We start from the raw sequence: 18,200 nt of genomic DNA, 5'->3' as shown, positions 1-18,200 counted from the left end.
ATGGTCACATTAACCTATCAAAGCACAGAAAACCCACACAGGTCTTTGGGGAGGCCCTGGGTACTTTTCCTGAGGATGTAAATGGGTTTCATGGCCAAAAGTTCCAGATTGAGAACCCTGTGTGGTGGTCTTTTGTTGTTGGTGTTTAATCGCTCAGTCCTGTCTGACTCTTTCGTGACTCCATAAACTGTAGCCCGCCAGGCTGTCTCCTCTGTCTGTGGAATTCTCCATACAAAAGTACTAGAGTGGGTTGCCATTTCCTTCTCTCGGGGATATTCTGACCCAGGGATTGAATCCACATCTCATGAATTTGTGGGTGGGTTCTTTACCCCTGAGCCACCAAGGAAGCCCCATGGTGGTCTTTACCTTCAGGCAAATCACCATTTCCTTATTTCTTAGGAAGATGGCAGGGAAGCTTCATCCCAGACACATCCAGAGATACCACTACTTCCAAAACCTTTGTAAGGGACGAAGGACCCATTCTGCCCCATGGGTCCTTGGTTAAGATAGATTAACTGGAGAAAAACAGAAGTTTAATAACATGTATAACTCCTTATACAAGCAAAATATCCAAAAAATTGAGGAACTTTCTGAAATGGTCCAAACCATCCCCTTAAATACCATCTCCAGCTAAGGATAAAGAAGATATTGGTGGGAAGGAAAGCCAGATGTGGGACGCTATGTTGGGGAGGCAAAGCTCAGTAAACAGGGTATGGTGATGCAGATTTAAGTCAGTTGCCTTCTCCACTGATAACAGTTCCTGGAGATTTAGTCATTGTCCTCTTCTGCTTAGAGAGGGAGACACCTTACAAATGGAGATATCCCTCAGAGATGTAAATGTCTGTTTCAGAAGAGTAACTTCTACTTGGTTTTCAGAGATTCTCCTATGTCTGGTGTTTATTAAAAGTAATCAGCCTAAAATAATCCTTATGCCAAAGAGGCATGTTTTGAGTGACAAATTCTATTCCCCTTCACCTCAGAGACTCTGACACACAGGGTTCCCCTCCCAACCTGTGTCTCCCAATCACTGCCTCTCCAGGGTGAATGTAGGTGAGGAGGCGACAGACTCGGGGTTCTTCTGAGCTTCTCTTCCATGTTCATCCCTTCACCCAGAGCTAACCCTGGCTTCAGAGCTACAGGTTTGTTGTCTCACCACACCTGGGCTTCCTCAAGGGGAAAGTGATTATCATGTTCTCCTTAGCATCCAGTTCAGACTGAACCCTGAAATATTGCTGTGAATTAATTGTTTGAAAAAAAAAAAAAAGTGGCTTTAACTGAAAGCACCATAAAAGTTCTCTTTCCACAGTTCCTGAGACTGATTGTTTTGTTAACAAAAGACATTTCATTTGTTAGTTGAAATTATTTATGTACTTTCTCTCTGATTATAAATGTTATATGTACACATTATAAAAATTCCAGAATGATTCTGAGCAGTGAAATATTACCATTCTACTGCCAGCAGTAATAATAACCACTGTTAAGACTTCATCATAAATTATGTACTGCCCTAACTTTCAGTGCACAATAACTTGAGCTTGAGCACATACAGAGTAAAAGCAAGACAATATGACATACAATGTTTTATGACTTGTGTTTTCTACTTAACAGTTTATTGCAATGTCTTCTCTCTTTTTTTTTCTTTTTTGGATCTCAAGAGCACACTTATGATAATCATATTCCTCTGTTCATGACATGCAATCATCGTCTATATTATAAAGTCCCTCTGGTGTTTTATTACATATTTTTATCTTCTGCACTTACTTCCATTCTTCTCCTCCATTCTATTTTATTTAATGCATTTCTCAGTGAGTTTTTATCCTTGCATATATACAGTTGTTTTGTATATTTGTGTGTTTTAATTTAAATAAATGACACTGACACAATTCTAATTCATCCCAGTCAACATAGATCTACGTTACCACTTGTAATGGCTTTGTCATTTCCATTGTATAGTTCTACCAAAATCTATTTAACCAGTTGGTTTTTTGTTTTGATGGATACTTAGGTTATTTTTTTTTAATGTTTTTCTAAAATTATTTTAAACAATGATGGGGTAAACATTCTTTAGTATATGTCTCTGCAGAATTGTGATTATTTCCTTGCAATAATTTTGTGGGACCACTTTGTGAAAAATCCTTCATTCAGTTTTTTCATTTTTCATCTCCTAAAGTAGTTTTGTTACTGATTCCTAGAAGTTCCCCACCCCGCCATCCTCTTTCACTCTCTCTTTCTGTCTCTTTCTCCCAAAACTTTGCTGGTCTTTCTCTAATGGCACTAAGCACAGTTATTTTTGATCTGTTTCTTGCTTTTCATTCAGCTGATAAGCTCTAGCTCCTGGTCGACAGAGATCACGTCGTAATTAATTGATCCGACAACATTTTCTGGGCACCTGTTCAGAGCTAGGCTCTGAAGTGGATGCCAAGGGGAACATGACAGTCGACTTTCCCCTTGAGGAAGCCCAGGTCTGATGAGACAGCAGACATGCCTTATGGTGACCACGTCATGGACAGGTGGTGTGGTAACAGCAGTGTGTACAAGAGTCAAGGTGAGAAAGAGGAAACCAGACAACAAAGTCACTGACGAAGATCCCCATCTGTGTCTGGAGTAGACATTGGATTAACTGGCAGACCAAAGTGGACCTGATGGGACTGCCCTCAAAGTAAAAGAAACAGCTAGTGAATAGCCAGAGACGTTCAAGATGGTAAAGGAAGTTGGAGCACAGGGTGGGAGGGTGGACAGAAAGGTTCCTGGGTGGGGGCCAGAGTAGGTCCAGGTGAGGACTGATTCAGAATAAGGACAACAGGAGGCCACTGTGGGGTAAGGCAGAGCAGTGATGTGATTGGATTTCATGTTTTAGAGAAAAGGTCACTTTGTCTGTAGTGTGGAAGATGGATTTCAGGAGAGCAACACAGATGGATTTCAGTAGAGGCTGTTGTAATAATCAAAGTGAGAGATGATCCTGTCCTGAACTAAAGTAGAGGCAACAGAGAGAAGCAGATGGAACTTAAGAGACAATTAGGAAGTAGCGTCTACACACTATTTAACTGGATGATGGACTAGATATAGCATTACGAAGAAGAGGACAGAGTCCTGGGTAACCCCCAGCCTACATAAGAGACCCTGGGCAGGTGGTGAGGCCATTTACACAGTGAGGAGCACAGGAAGATATGTGGAGTTTGATATGGTTGTAGGACAAAGGTAGAGGGTATTTTCTCTAGTGTTCGGGAAAGGCTCACCATAGAATGAGATTTGAGAATCAGTTCCAGTTCCAGTTCAGTTGCTCAGTCGTGTCCAACTCTTTGCGACCCCATGAACCACAGCATGCCAGGCCTCCCTGTCCATCACCAACTCCCAGAGTCTACCCAAACCCATGTCCATTGAGTCAGTGATACCATCCAACCATCTCATCCTCTGTCGTCCCCTTCTCCTGCCCTCAATCTTTCCTAGCACCAGGGTCTTTTCAAATGAGTCAGCTGTTCGCATCAGGTGGCCAAAGTATTGGAGTTTCAGCTTTAACATCAGTCCTTCCAATGAACACCCAGGACTGATCTGCTTTAGGATGGACTGGTTGGATCTCCTTGCAGTCCAAGGGACTCTCAAGAGTCTTCTCCAACACCACAGTTCAAAAGCATCAATTCTTCAGCGCTCAGCTTTCTTTCTAGTTCAACTCTCATATCCATACATGACTACTGGAAAAACCATAGCCTTCACTAGATGGACCTTGTTTGAGAAAGTAATTTCTCTGCTTTTTAATATGCTGTCTAGGTTTGTCATAACTTTCCTTCCAAGGAGTAAGTGTCTTTTAATTTCATGGCTGCAATCACCATCTGCAGTGATTTTGCTGCTGCTGCTGCTAAGTCGCTTCAGTCGTGTCTGACTCTGTGCGACCCCATAGATGGCAGCCCACCAGGCTCTCCCGTCCCTGGGATTCTCCAGGCAAGAACACTGGAGTGGGTTGCTATTTCAGCCCCCAAAAATAAAGTCAGCCACTGTTTCCCCATCTATTTGCCATGAGGTGATGGGACCAGATGCCATGATCTTCGTTTTCTGAATGTTGAGCTTTAAGCCAACTTTTTCACTCTCCTCTTTCAATCAAGAGGCTCTTTAGTTCTTTTTCGCTTTCTGCCATAAGGGTAGTGTCATATGCATATCTGAAGTTATTGTATTTCTCCTGGCAATCTTGATTCCAGCTTGTGCTTCCTCCAGCCCAGCGTTTCTCATGATGTACTCTGCATATAAGTTAAATAAGCAGGGTGACAATATACAGCCTTGACGTACTCCTTTTCCTATTTAGAACCAGTCTGTTGTTCCATGTCCAGTTCTAACTGTTGCTTCCTGACCTGCATACAGGTTTCTCAAGAGGCAGGTCAGGTGGTCTGGTATTCCCATCTCCTTCAGAATTTTCCACAGTCTATTGTGATCCACACAGTCAAAGTCTTTGGCATAGTCAATAAAGCAGAAATAGATGTTTTTCTGAAACCCTCTTGCTTTTTTGATGATCCAGCGGATGCTAGCAATTTGATCTCTGGTTCCTCTGCCTTTTTCTAAAACCAGCTTGAACATGTTTACCTTTCTAATATATGTTAATATTGAATAAAACTTTGTTAAATAAATGAACAAATTAAATTTTAGTATCATATATCCTTCAAATGTAGAATAAGAAATGGCAAGCCGCTCCAGTATTCTTGCCTGGAAAATTCCATGGACAGAGGAGCCTGAAGGGCTATAGTCTGCTGCTGCTGCTGTTAAGTCACTTCAGTCGTGTCTGACTCTGTGCGACCCCATAGACAGCAGCCCACCAGGCTCCTCTGTCCCTGGGATTCTCCAGGCAAGAACACTGGAGTGGGTTGCCATTTCCTTCTCCAATGCATGAAAGTGAAAAGTGAAAGTGAAGTCGCTCAGTCATGTCTGACTCTTCACAACCCCGTGGACTGCAGCCTACCAGGCTCCTCCGTCCATGGGATTTTCCAGGCAAGAGTCCTGGAGTGGGGTGCCATTGCCTTCTCCAGGAGGGCTATAGTCTATAGGGTCGCAAATAGTCAACCACGACTGAGCATATCCTTCAAACGGACTTCCAGGTGGCACTAGTGACAAAGAAGCCACCTGCCAATGTAGGAAAAATAAGAGATGTGGATTTGATCCCTGGGTCAGAAAGATCCCCTAGAGAAGGGCATGGCAACCCACTCCAGTATTCTTGCCTGGGGGATCCCATGGACGGAGGAGCCTGGTGGGCTATAGTTCCATAGGGTAGCAAAGAGCTGGCCATGACCAAATCGAGTTGGCAGGCATGCACGCATCCTTTAAATAGAGCATTTTACTTCTATCAAGTCACGTTTGTCTGAGAATTTCCAAGTTCTCTGTATTTAAGGCCCACCAACATGAGTTAAAGTAATTTTAGAAATACTGTAGAGATAACATGGTAAGAGCAAATGGTTCTCAGAGGGGAAAGGCCACCAACTGAAGAGTCAGAAGACTTGCACGTCTCTGCCACGACTGGTAGACAGTTGGATGCATCCCTCGCCCCTTGGAGTATCTCCTTACTCTGCAGGCAAGGAGGGGCTCGCACCACTGATGCTCCAGGATGCTCCTAGCCCTGTGCCTAAGGATGTGCAGGTGACATCAGTGCCCCCGGTCTGTACTTCTCTCTCACAGCTCCCTGCCATTCAGAGATAAGGGCCATGGTTCTTCCCCACTGGGACTTGGCAGCACAACCTGGAACACAATCTGTTGGACAGAAGGGGGTGATTATTAATGAAAGCGTTTCCTCTGTGACCTCACAGGACTAAGCGAGGCTCTTACACTGCCAGAGGCGGCCCGTTTCCTTTCACAGAAATCGCTGCTCAGAAACACATAGCATGGTCAGAGGCAAGACCCAGGGGGAAGTGAAAAATAAGACTCAGAAAAGTGGGCAGTGGCTTGAACAACTCCCAGATGAAAGGTTACCAGCTATTAATCAGCTCACATTCTGTTCAGTGGGTGAGCAAGGAATTGGATGGAAGCTTCACTCAACAGTTGAGGCTTCATCAGGATTGTGGAATCCTCAGATGACTTTCCTCTGTCAGGTTGGTTATGAAGCACTTTTACTAACAGGAAAGAAGCAAAGGAAATAGGACCACAGTAAAACTGTCCGTGTGTGACTATGTGTGTACTTCCATTTGGTGGTACTTGTGGTCAAAAACTCACCTGCCAATTTAGGAGACTTAAAAAGATGAGGGTTCAATCCCTGGGTCTGAAAGACCCTCTAGCGGAGGAGGTGGCAACCCACTCCAGCATAATTACCTGGGAAATCCCATGGACAGAGGAGCCTTGTGGGCTACAGTCCATAGGGTTGCAAAGAGTCAGACATGACTGAAGAAACTTAGCACCCATGCATGCATGCACGCATGCACGTACTTCTGTTTATGCACACCAGGCCTGGTGTAGGTGTCAAGGTTAGAATGACACCTTGGTGTCTAGACCTGAATCCTGAAATGTTGGCCTCTGCCTCTTCTGGAATAGCCCAGTTTCCTGGGTCCTATGCTGAGGGTAATAATAGCTACTGTTTGTTGAACGCCTGTTGTGTGGAAGGCACCGGTGGAAGGAATTCAGCATGTTATCTCATTAATTCTCATAACAGCTCAGTGAACCAATGTCATCATGTCCATTTGACAAATGAGGAAACCGAGGCTCCAGCGGGCAAGTAACTTGTCAAAAGTCACACACCTTATGTGCAGCAGGAGCTTCATTTGATCCCAGGTCTGACTCCAGCACACAAGCCCCAACCCCCACCACTAAACTTAAGTCCAAGTGCAAAATAAAAGAGGCACGTGGCATGATAGAAAGAGTAGGGGACCCACAAAATGAGGTCGAAGGGGAAACTGGGTCTGAGTAGAAACTTTCCCAAGGTCATAGCCCAGCACCTGGTCATGGAATGTGGCTTCTGAGTAGAAACTTTCCCAAGGTCGTAGCCCAGCACCTGGTCACGGAATGTGGCATTTCTAGGTGTTCAGGAAGTGTTCTCTGTGCGGAGAACATGAGGGGGAAGACGGCAGTTGAATCTGATCCTTAAGGGCTTATAAGGCCACTTGATTCCTCGCAGATCAGAGTCCCTGAGCACCTGGCCACCTAGTTACCAGATGGATTCAGTTTGGAACCACCTAGTTAGATCCAAGGGCTAATGTCCACTGGCAGCTCCTGTCCTGGGGTCAGGGTGGGCTGTCCCATCCAGCTGGTTCTCCAGGGCCCCTGCAGCTCTCAGACCCTCAGTTGCAGAAGGACAACTCAGGTGGTAACTTGACTAGGGGCAGCAGACACGGGCCTGGGGAGGAGTCCACTGTCCACACCTCGGTCATGGGATGCTCTTCCAAATCCTGCAGGGCCTAGAACCCTTGGCCCGTCTTAGCACCCGAGGATCACTGGCCTGGACATTGCAGCAGCCTCAAATCTTATTGCCAAGACTTGGTAGCCAGGGCACCGCTAGAGCCTGTTACTAACTTGCTGTAGTCCCCCGGTTTAAGTCCCCTGACCTCCCGGGCTGCCTCTAGAAAGCAAAGGGATTGAGTCAGACGGTGGATCCCTGGGGCCCTCTTGTGCTTTCACCTTCGTGTGCGCATTTATTGTTCTTTCTGGAATAGAACTCTTGTCACTTGCCCTAACAGTGCCACTGCCACTGCCATGAAATGGAAATGAGGAAATGTTTTTCCTCATTTATGGCAAATCAAATAAGTACTCTTGCCTTATCTTGAGTCCTCAAGGATGTAATCTCTGCCCCCTGCCTGTTTCATGCTTGTGGGCTAGGACTTCTGCTGTCATCCCAGGAGGTTCCCAGTTAGAGGTAAGGTCAGCAGAGAATGCCCCGAGAAAGCCTGTCTCTCCCTTTCTGAAGCTGCTCTGGTCCCCAGAGGTGGCATGAAATGCCAGCCTATGATCAGCACTCTCCTTACCCTCTGGGAAATGCTGCTAGGGACTTGTAAGTACTTGGCTTTCAGGAGATGAAGATGAGAAGAACAGAAAGAACCAGAAGGACACATTTGCCTTTGTTAGAAAAGAAAACCCCACACAATGTACTGGGAAACTTTGAGGCTTAGTCTTCAGAGCTGTTTTAACAGTCTCTGGAAACTAGCAACCTAATGTCATTTGTTTATGGGATCCAAGAGGGGTGGTGATGGGGATTGTTTCAACATCCTGGCACGGAGAAAAACATGCCTCCTGGCTGATGGACTGTGTGTGTTTGGCATGAGGACAGTGTGCTGCGGGGCTGAGAGGGTGGGGGCACCCAGTTAGGTTGGGAGAGTCAGGGTTCTCATCATGGTCATGCCATCAGTTGTCCGTGTGATCCTGGAGGAACTTTTAATGCACCAACCTACAACCAGGGAGCTTAAAACAGAATAACCCAGAGGCAGGTCTTTACAAGCTTTGATCTTCCCTGGTTGTGTGATTTTTAAAACCTTAATGCTAGTCCCTCGACCTTGAAACCACATCAAGGATGCCAGATGGAAGGCATGAGGGATTAGAGACAGCAGGGTTATGTCTATGCTGCTGTGGGCATTTTCTACCTTGATTTTCGTTCATATTTTTCATCAGTGATTCCCAAATTGACTGAGAACCATATTTACCTGAGTTGCTTGTTCAAAGTACAAGTTTCCTTCTAAGTGAGGGTCTCTTGAAGCTGTATTTGTAACAAAATAACCAAGGATGATTCTTGTATGTAGGCAACTTAGGGACACATTGCCTAAGAATTTTCACCTGGGGACCAGTCACAGGTAAAATTGCCTGATGGGAATTTGTCTCTCTGTCCCTTGTGCTCCCTGGCTTTCAGCTGTGACTGTTCATCTCACCAACCCCCACATTCCAAGAGGTGTCTATTTCATCCCATTCTGAGCCCTTCAAGGCTGGAACCATGTCTTCTTTTTTACATTCCACTGTGCCCAGCACAGGGCCTTTTTCATAGATGATGCCTATTTTCTATCTGCCTCAGTTAACCAGACCATTAGTCATTATTGGTACAAATCCATGCCTTTAGGGACAAGGAGGAGACGAGAATTTGTAGAGACGTGCCACAGAGAAGACAGCATGAAAACTGAGCCTTGTGGAAGGAGTAAGATTTAGGCAGGTGGTAAGAACAAGAAAGGGGAATCCAGGCAGAAGTTTAAGCGTGAGCAAAGCCAGGCTCCTCCAATTATTTCCACGTTCAGGTAAGGATCCCATGGCCCAGAAAGAAAGCCGGATGTAGCCTTTGGAGGCAAGCCAATTGGAAGTCTTTAACTTGTACTTTCATACTTACCAAACTTAGGTTGCAAATCAGGGATCACTGGGGTCTGAAGGACCTTAAAGATTATCTTGTGCAACTCATTCACTTTTCACTCATTCAGATCTGGCCCAGGTTACCTGACACTAGAACCACCTTAACTCCATTCAAGACTCCTTCCATACCGGGCACTGTTGTATGTTCCTTAGGCCTCCCACCTGAGCCCCTAAAGAGCTTTTGTCCTCCAATCTGAACTCTATTTCCAGGACTATTTCCCTATCAGTGGTGCTCACCCTGCTGTCCCCTGCATGTGAGGTGGCACCATTCCCAGCTCAGCCCCCCAGTCTTTACATGAGCCTCACCAAGACTCAGCCAGGCTGATGGCCAGGCTCCTGGGAGAAGCCAGGTGTGCCATTCTGGGTGCCTCAATGCACACAGCAAGCCTTGGTGTGATCTGAGAAGCTGGGCTTAGATGTCAGAGTAGGCAGGGGACAGGTTCAGGGCAATACACACACACACAAACACACATACACCATACAAAAATATATTTAATTTGAATCCTCTTCAAGACCGAAAGGGTCTGTGGAGGAAAGAGGGTCATGGGAGCTTCCCAGGCCTTCTGAGGGGTCTCTTCCCCCTTCTAGGAAGTTTCCTAGATCTCTCCTTAGAGCATTCTTACATGTGTCGCCTCTTCTGTGCTAGAAACCTGTTATCCAGACAGGGTAGGAAATGGATGAGAAGTGGCCAAACGCAAGACAGGAAGACCAATTAAGAGGTGGTTGCAGTATCCAGGTAAGAGATGACAGCAGTCTGGAAATCAGTGGGGTTTGAGACAACCCATTTACTCTGTACTTGTGGCTCAGCTAGTAAAGAATCCACCTGCAATGCGGGAGACCTGGGTTTGATCCCTGGCTTGGGAAGATCTCTTGGAGAAGGGAAAGGCAGTGTTCTGGCCTGGAGAATTCCATGGACTGTATAGTCCATGGGGTCGCAAAGAGTCAGACAGGACGGAGCCACTTTCACTTTTCAAGCTTTCTACTAGCTGTGGAGCTAAGGTAAATTACTTCATCTTTCTGAGGAGCTTCAAACTCCTCACTAATAAAAGGCATGATTATTATCTCTTCCTAACAGCATTGTTTGGAGAAGGCAATGGCAACCCACTCCAGTACTCTTGCCTGGAAAATCCCATGGATGGAGGAGCCTGGAAGGCTGCAGTCCATGGGGTTGCTGAGGGTTGGGCACGACTGAGCGACTTCACTTTCACTTTTCACTTTCATGCATTTGAGAAGGAAATGGCAACCCACTCCAGTGTTCTTGCTTGGAGAATCCCAAAGACGGGGGAGCCTGGTGGGCTGCCATCTATGGGGTCGCACAGAGTCGGACACGACTGAAGCGACTTAGCAGCAGCAGCAGCAACAGCATTGTTATATGGGTAAATATTGTTACACAAAAGCCTTTTGCAAGCTGTAGTGTATAAATATGTGGTCTTTTCTGGCTATCATTTGCACTTTGGTGCCTCGCCCACGGGTCTGTTCCTGGTGGTTTTCTCTTGCCCATCAGAACCCTTCCATCAGTCCCATTTTGTGCCTAGCGCCAAATCTCTTTCTATGATAACTCAAACCATGAGGAGTGATTTGATTTGGGGCTGGGCTGCCCTTTATCTTATAGCCTGGAGCCCTAGCCTAAAAATAATACACTCCTGTTTCTGTTCCCTCACTTCTTAGGTAACAGACTCTCAAATACCGACTGGCTTTCAGGGAAAGAATCCACAGAGCCAACATGCCCTGACTCCTTAGAGACAAGCCACATGGAAGTCTGTGACTCGTATTTTCATACTTCAAAAACTTATGTTGCAATCAGTGAATGGTAGGGTTAAAAGGGCCTTAAAGATTATCTTGTCCAACTCACTCATTTTTCAGTTGGAGAAGCTGAGCAACAGAGGAGGAAAAGATCTTGCCCAAGATCAGGATTTAACTGGAAACAGGGCGAGGATAAATACTCCCCATTATGTCATGGAAGCTTTAGGGAACATGTTAAGCTTTACTGTCATTTTTACCCTTCCTTTCATCCCAGTTTCATAATGAAGACTACTTGGCCCACATCATTGCAACTCCAGTATGGTTGTTGTTATTCAGTGGCTAAGTCATGTCCAGCTCTTTCAGACCCCATGAACTGCAGCTCACCATGCTTCCCTGTCCTCGCTATCTCCCGGAGTTTGGTCAAACTAATGCCCATTGAGTTGGCAATGCTGTCTAACCATCTCATCCTCTGCTACCCCATTCTCCTCCGGCCTTCAATCTTTCCCAGTGTCAGGGTCTTTTCCAGTGAGTCAGCTCTTTGTATCATGTGGCCAAAGTATTGGAGCTTCAGCTTCAGCATCAGTCCTTCCAATGAATATTCAGGATTGATTTCCTTTAGGATTGACTGGTTGGATCTCCTTGCAGTCCAAAGGACTCTCAAGATTCTTCTCCAGCACCACAATTCGAAAACATCAATTCTTTGGTGCTCAGCCTTGTTTATGGTCCAACTCTCACATCCAAACATAACTACTGGAAAAACCATATAACTAAGCAGCACCTTTGTACCTAATACTGAGGATGCTAAGACAAAGGCACAGGCCCTGCCTTCAAGCTATGTAGAATGTAATGATGAAGACAGACAAGGAAACAATCTCTTAGAAGGGCAGTCTGTTTTCTATACATAAATGAAATATTCCTCCCATCTGCCATCTGCACCCTATGTTTATACTTATGGTTGCACTAACTTTCCTCATGTATAGATTATTATTAGGCTGATTTTCCCAGAAAGAAACATACCAAATCCCATAACTTAATGAAGACCAGTGACCAGCTCCTTTATAGTGGTTCATGTATCCTTCATTCATTCCCTCAAAAAGTATTTGTTGAGCATCTAGTATGAGGTACCAGGCTGCAAAGATTAAAAAAAAAAAAAAAAAAAAAGCAGTCCTCTCAAGCAACTAACAAGCCAGTAGAGAAATAATGATCATGGAAGCTTTTATAAGGGAAGGGAGATGCCTAGGACAAAAGAAAGTCCTTTGGAAAGCCTTGGAAAGTCCACAAAGATTTCACAGACGAGGAGGTATGTGAAACTGAGACTACTTAGAGAAGTATGCTGAGCAGAAAAAGGAGGATGATATTCCAGGAAAAGAAACAGCACATGCCAACCATGAATGTGTGGAAGCATGCAAGTCCTGGGACCTGTAACAGTTGATTATTGCTGGCATGAAAAAGGAAAAGACAGGTTGGCAGAAAGTGAGTTTATGAATAGGCAGGACTGTGCCATGCCAGCAAGCTGGGGCTACATCCTGTAGACAATGGAGAGCTGCAGAGGGTTTTAGGGAGATCAGATGTTGAGGTTTGCACTTCAGAAATGCTGTCAAGCAGCCATGCAGAAGCCAGGCTACAGTTAGAGAACCCAATGAGGATTACTAATCCAGGCAAAACCTAAGAAGGGCAGTGGCAGGCTGCTCAGATCCAGGCCAGAACTTGATTTTCTATATGAGTCACTCATTTCCTGGCACACCTGAGTGATGATACTGACGATGACCCATAACCGGGTTGCATGAGGTTATGTATTTGAGTCTCCAAAACTGTGATTCATGGTGCTAATGGTGTTCCCCTTATGTATAAGGCCATCCTCTCCTGGGTCAACTGAACAGTTTAAGGCATCACAGTGACCCTTGGAGAATCCAAGTTTCCTTGCTCAAGAGAGAAGCTGACACACTGTCGACCTTCTAATGGCCCTGGGAGAGGAGGTTGTTAATAACGCTTAATCCATTTTCCCATCATTCACATAAACTCACTTCTGAGATTGTGGTTTTGGCAAATCTAACAGGCTTGTCCAAACAAGAGCCTGGCAAAGTGATTGCTCTCTCATCCCTTCTTTCTGCACCAAAGGACACTGATTTCAGCCTCTCAAACCTTCCTGCTTCTGCTCCTGTTCCTTCTGTTGAAATATCTTCGGACCACCTATCTCTGGGTAGTTGTGCGCTGATATCTTCCTTACAGTTCCAGGTTGAAATTCTAGCTCTGGTTGTATGACTTGTACAAGAAAGCCACTCTAATCACTTGCTCAGTTGTCATGGGGCTAGAGGTCAAGTTTATGAAGTGTTCAACATACTGTCTACCCCCCAGCCACTGTCAGGGTTCAGTAGCTATTATTAGGTGAGATTCTAGTTCAAAAATGACAATTTGTACTTCTCTACTGAAAAGAGCAAAGAGAAGTACTGAAAGGTTGGGTAATACATCTTTTGATTATCAAGAAAACCATGAATTACAGTTTTCTTACCCAGATTAATTAAATCTGACACCTGAGTACCCACTTGATTTCCATATCCAGCTGTGGAATCCCACAGAAACTTATAATTAAGAGACAGTTGCTAATAAGAGACTTGGAACTTGAAATTAAAAGCGAAAATAAGTAGAGAAACTCCGGAGGTCATTGTTGCTGATCCTCAGGTCCTTTTCTCAAACAGAAGCATTTGAAAGCAAATGGCCATCTTAACAGCACTTTTTTACCATGTATTCTTCCCAAGAGGAAATCTTCTGAAAGCAGCAAGAGTGGTTTGGTTTCATTACAATGAAAGAATTGTGCAGTGTTAGGGCAGGCTACTGACAATAAGTGTGGAATCTGTTTTAAAAGAAGGTAATAAAAAATAATAACAACAAGGCATGTGGTAAGATTACCCCTCTTGGGCTATTGCAAGTGTGGGCCTGCTGAAGGCCTGGTAGAGAATTTGTCTCCAGCACGTAAAAGGGCTAGGTCTGCTTGGGTAAATTCTTCTAAACCTATCTCCTCTAACAGGACTTTAAAGATCTTGTGATACCTTTCTTGTTCTGGTAACCCCTCGTATTTTCAAGTCTAACTTGATTTTTAAATCACCCTGTGGTTAATTTGTTTTGTTTTCATTCCTTTTTGTTACAAAACAACAACATTAAAGGGGAAAAGCTTAAATCATCTTTAATTTTCCTTCACTAATTTTGGAATAATTTTTGGTCTTTGTTTACCTACTTATTTCTTAATTAGCCATCACAGTAAATCTGAAAGAGTTTTTTAGTTTTTCTTTTTTTAATGTGTGCTTTATTGGGAAAGAAATTGACGATAAAGCAGATAATTAATATTTCTCTAAGCAGCACACAAGATAAATGGCTGGCCAAATCAGGGATAACTCTAAACCTATGCTCTGCCCACCTACACTTGAGAGTGATGTTGGTCACACAACCTGGCCCATGATTGATATATTTTATATTTTATTTTATGCACTATTATTTTTACTTACTAGCAGTAATAATAAAATAATGAAATTACATCAACTGAAATTCACTAACCAATCTTAAAAAAAAAAGCCACCCAGAGGTTGTCAACACTGAAGGCAATGTTGTAGGAAGTCTCTGAAGATGAAAAGAGAAATAGAGAGCTAATGTGACCAGTAAAAATGAGCTGTTCCCATTTGAAAAAGAAAAAACAGCAGAAACTTTAGAATTAGAACAACCACCATTGCTGATCATGTTTTCAAAGCCATTTTTTGATGATTTGCCAATAAAGCCTTCTTATTGTTCTTGTCAATAGCCCCACTTAGTAACCCTGCAAACTAAATGCAGAATTAGGTATCTGGGCAGTAAGTGCTAAGGAATCATAATTCATAAAATGAGATTATAAACAGTTTCCATATACTTTACCTGAATAGCATAAAAGGAGATGATTGGCTTTCCTTGTGGGAGTCAATGTGTGTAAAAGATGACACATGACGAAGGAAGATGAAGTCAATAGCCTTTTGAGAAATCTTTTTCATGCATCTCTTTTATAGAATATCAAATAGAAGGAAACAGATTTGGGAAGACTGATCAGACACGCTAGAGGGACTTCCAACCAAGGGACTGCTCAGAACTCTAGCTTGGCTCCTAATCAAGCTTGAAATGATCACAGGCACAGCACTAATTGCATTAATTTGCTTTTCTTCAGGCAGAATGGGGAAACAGAATAGCAAACTGGCCCCTGAAGTGATGGAGGACCTGGTGAAGAGCACAGAGTTTAATGAGCATGAACTCAAGCAGTGGTACAAAGGATTTCTCAAGGACTGTCCAAGCGGGAGACTGAATCTCGAGGAATTTCAGCAGCTCTATGTGAAGGTAAGTTGTTTTTCAACCTTTTTAAAAAATTTTTCAGGCCAGAAAACCTTGTCTTCATCAACTATAGCTTCACATGGAATTATAACTCCAAGTAGCCAGTTTGTTTCAACTCTAGTGGTTTTCCACCCCAAAAGAAAAATGGTCATTTTTTTTAAATGTAAAGGAATGTGTTTTGTTCCAGAGATAAGTCAAGAAATTTCTGAACAAGAAGAGTAATTGTTCAATCAAAACACCAAACAGAGTTCAGACTTTGACAGCATCTGGTAAAGAAGAGTTAAAATCCCAGATAATAGTGTTTCTTGATGATTATGGACAAGCAACTAATTGCATCATTTGGCTTGTTAAAGGTATCTACACATTTCTCCGGCTACCCTGGTAGCTTAGCTGGTAAAGAATCCGCTTGCAATGCAGGAGACCCCGGTTTGATTTCTGGGTTCAGAAGATCCCCTGGAGGAGGGCATGGCAACCCACTCCAGTATTCTTGCCTGGAGGATCCCCATGGACAGAGGAGCTTGGCGGGCTGCAGTCCATGGGGTCGCAAAGAGTTGGACATGACTAAGCGACTAAGCCCTGCACAGCACACCTCAGTCAAAGAGGAAGTGCATGGGAGGGCTTTTGCAACAAAGGTCCCTTTATATGCAGATAAGAAAAATATATAGATCCCCAAAGCTTTGAATTTAAAAGGAAGTAGGGAGTTCTGATGTATATTAAAGTCAGCATGGATGGTCGTCTACATTTTATCAAGTTCTAAAATATGAATTCTTCCCAGCATTTTCTACTGTTTAGAAGTTAAAATTCCCCCATTGTTGTTTAGTGACTAAATCGGGCCCAACTCTTTTGCAACCCCGTGGACTGTTGCCTGCTAGTCTCCTCTGTTCTTGGGATTTCCCAGGCAAGAATACTGGAGAGGGTTGCCATTTCTTTCTCTAGGGGATTTTCCCAGCCCAGGGATCCAACTTGTGTCTCCTGCATTGGCAGGCAGATTCTTCACCACTGAGCCACCACAGAAGCCAAGGACATTAGATAAAACCGTTCCATGAAAGGTATTTGTATCGCAGTGATGTTTCAGGTTTTGCTGAATTTATCAGTTGTATTGGTTCTAGATTTGGCATGATCTAAGACATTCCTTTTTCTTTATACTTGGATAATTTGTGGCTTGTGGAAGAAATGCATTGTTTTTCTTTTAATTTTTTCTGACTAAAATACCAAATATATAATAGTGCTCTTATCATTTAAATGCAGCGAATACCAATTTGAGCAATATGATCCATCCACGTGCATGTATGTGTGTTGGGATGATTATATAAAATATTAAACATTGTCATTCTCTCCTGAAGTTGAACATCTCACATAGCCTTTGCTCCAGCAATACCATCCTGTGCATATAAAAAAGGTATATATAAGAATGCTCATAGCTGCACCATTCACAATAGCAAAACTGGGAAACAACCCAAATGCCCATCAAAAGGAGAGTGGAAAATAAACTGTGGTATACTCACACAGTCATCCAAACAGTTGAACTTCAGCAACACTGAAACATTAAGTGCTAAAAGTCAGTCTCAAAATACTTTAAATTAAACACAGATAAGATAAAAATATATTTTATAGAACTACAAATAAAAGCAATAAAATCACACAAAAAAGAAAGCAAGAGAGTGATGAAGACAGGATTAAAACCGATGGTTGCCTCCCATGCATAAGAGGCAAAGGGTGAGACGGAAGTTTAGCCACGTGGTTAGATACAGATTGTGTCAAAGTCTTAGCCACTGCTTTGGGGGCTGGGTTTGCAGGTACTTATTAAATTACTAATTTTATTAATGCAATAAGCACGGACCACTAGTGAATGTCAAGAATCCATGATTATCATGAATCCAATGCTGACCCTATGAGAGCTTGAGGTATCTATAAAATTCTCTCCTTGCATGTGTGTATAAAGGACAAAAAGTGGCAGGTGTGCATGTTATAAGATCACTGTGACATTTCTAAGAGGATCTGAGCCATTGGTTTTAGTGTGTAGAGATCTTCTATATGGAAGCACTGAGAAATGCATTTATCATTGACATAAATAGAAATAAACTGCTTTTGCACAGAAGTGGGATGGTCATTTTCCTAAATTTTTATACCACTCTCCATAGCTTTCAAAGTCACATCTTCTATCGTTTTATTACCCAGGAGTGAGCCTGTGCCTCCACATTGTCTTCCCTCAGCCCCAAGAAAAGTACAAATAAATGAAAATTTTCAAAGCCACTTTCCTATGAGGAAAGGTCATGCAGGCTGTCACTCTGTGTTTAAGAGAGCTGTGTGTACCACGTTTCTCACTATTTGTTTACAGTGAGAGTGATTTTGCCTTTGAAGAAATAGTTCAAATGCAGGAAATGAAGTATTTTATTTACGTGCTGGAGGGACTCCACACTGAAAATAAAATCCACCTCAAGATAAGGGAGGAGCGTGTATAAACATTAAATATCCCTCAGCGTTTTATGGTACAACTGATGTACATGGACCAATATCAGCCCCCGTTTCTACCTTCCCCAGTCCACCTCAGAGTACTTTTTTCCAAGAAGGTGAAGTTTTATCCTGGTAGATGGAGTTTAGATTCTTGGCAGACTCTTAACAACCATATTTAAACTCAGCCACTGCTCTGGTTATCAAATAGTCAGAAAGTAGGCAAAGTCTTCCTCTCCTGTGAGAGTTGTCCAAGGACAAAATACAAAAAAGAATTACAGAGGAAATATGCCACTTCCTTCCACAGGGAAAAAGAATAAAAGAAAGAAAGAAACACAGGTCTGATAGGTTAGAAGGGAGAGTAACAGAGAAAGATGTGG

At 43.4% G+C, this 18,200-nt stretch overlaps 1 protein-coding gene across 1 annotated transcript in view; it reads left to right on the top strand.

Annotated features, from left to right (window-relative positions):
* VSNL1 (visinin like 1) overlaps positions 1–18,200 on the top strand; it is a 120,590-nt gene that overhangs the window by 35,339 nt on the left and 67,051 nt on the right. The window contains exon 2 of the mRNA XM_006051878.4: positions 15,209–15,375. Within this exon, the coding sequence (XP_006051940.1) occupies positions 15,214–15,375 (162 nt within the window). The 5' untranslated portion in view covers positions 15,209–15,213. The remainder of the gene's footprint in view (positions 1–15,208; positions 15,376–18,200) is intronic.

Source organism: Bubalus bubalis, chromosome 12, assembly GCF_019923935.1.
Source record: "Bubalus bubalis isolate 160015118507 breed Murrah chromosome 12, NDDB_SH_1, whole genome shotgun sequence".
Classification (NCBI taxonomy): Eukaryota; Metazoa; Chordata; class Mammalia; order Artiodactyla; family Bovidae; genus Bubalus; species Bubalus bubalis.
The sequence above is the reverse complement of the archived record's forward strand: the minus strand, read 5'-3'. Positions and strand labels throughout refer to the sequence as shown.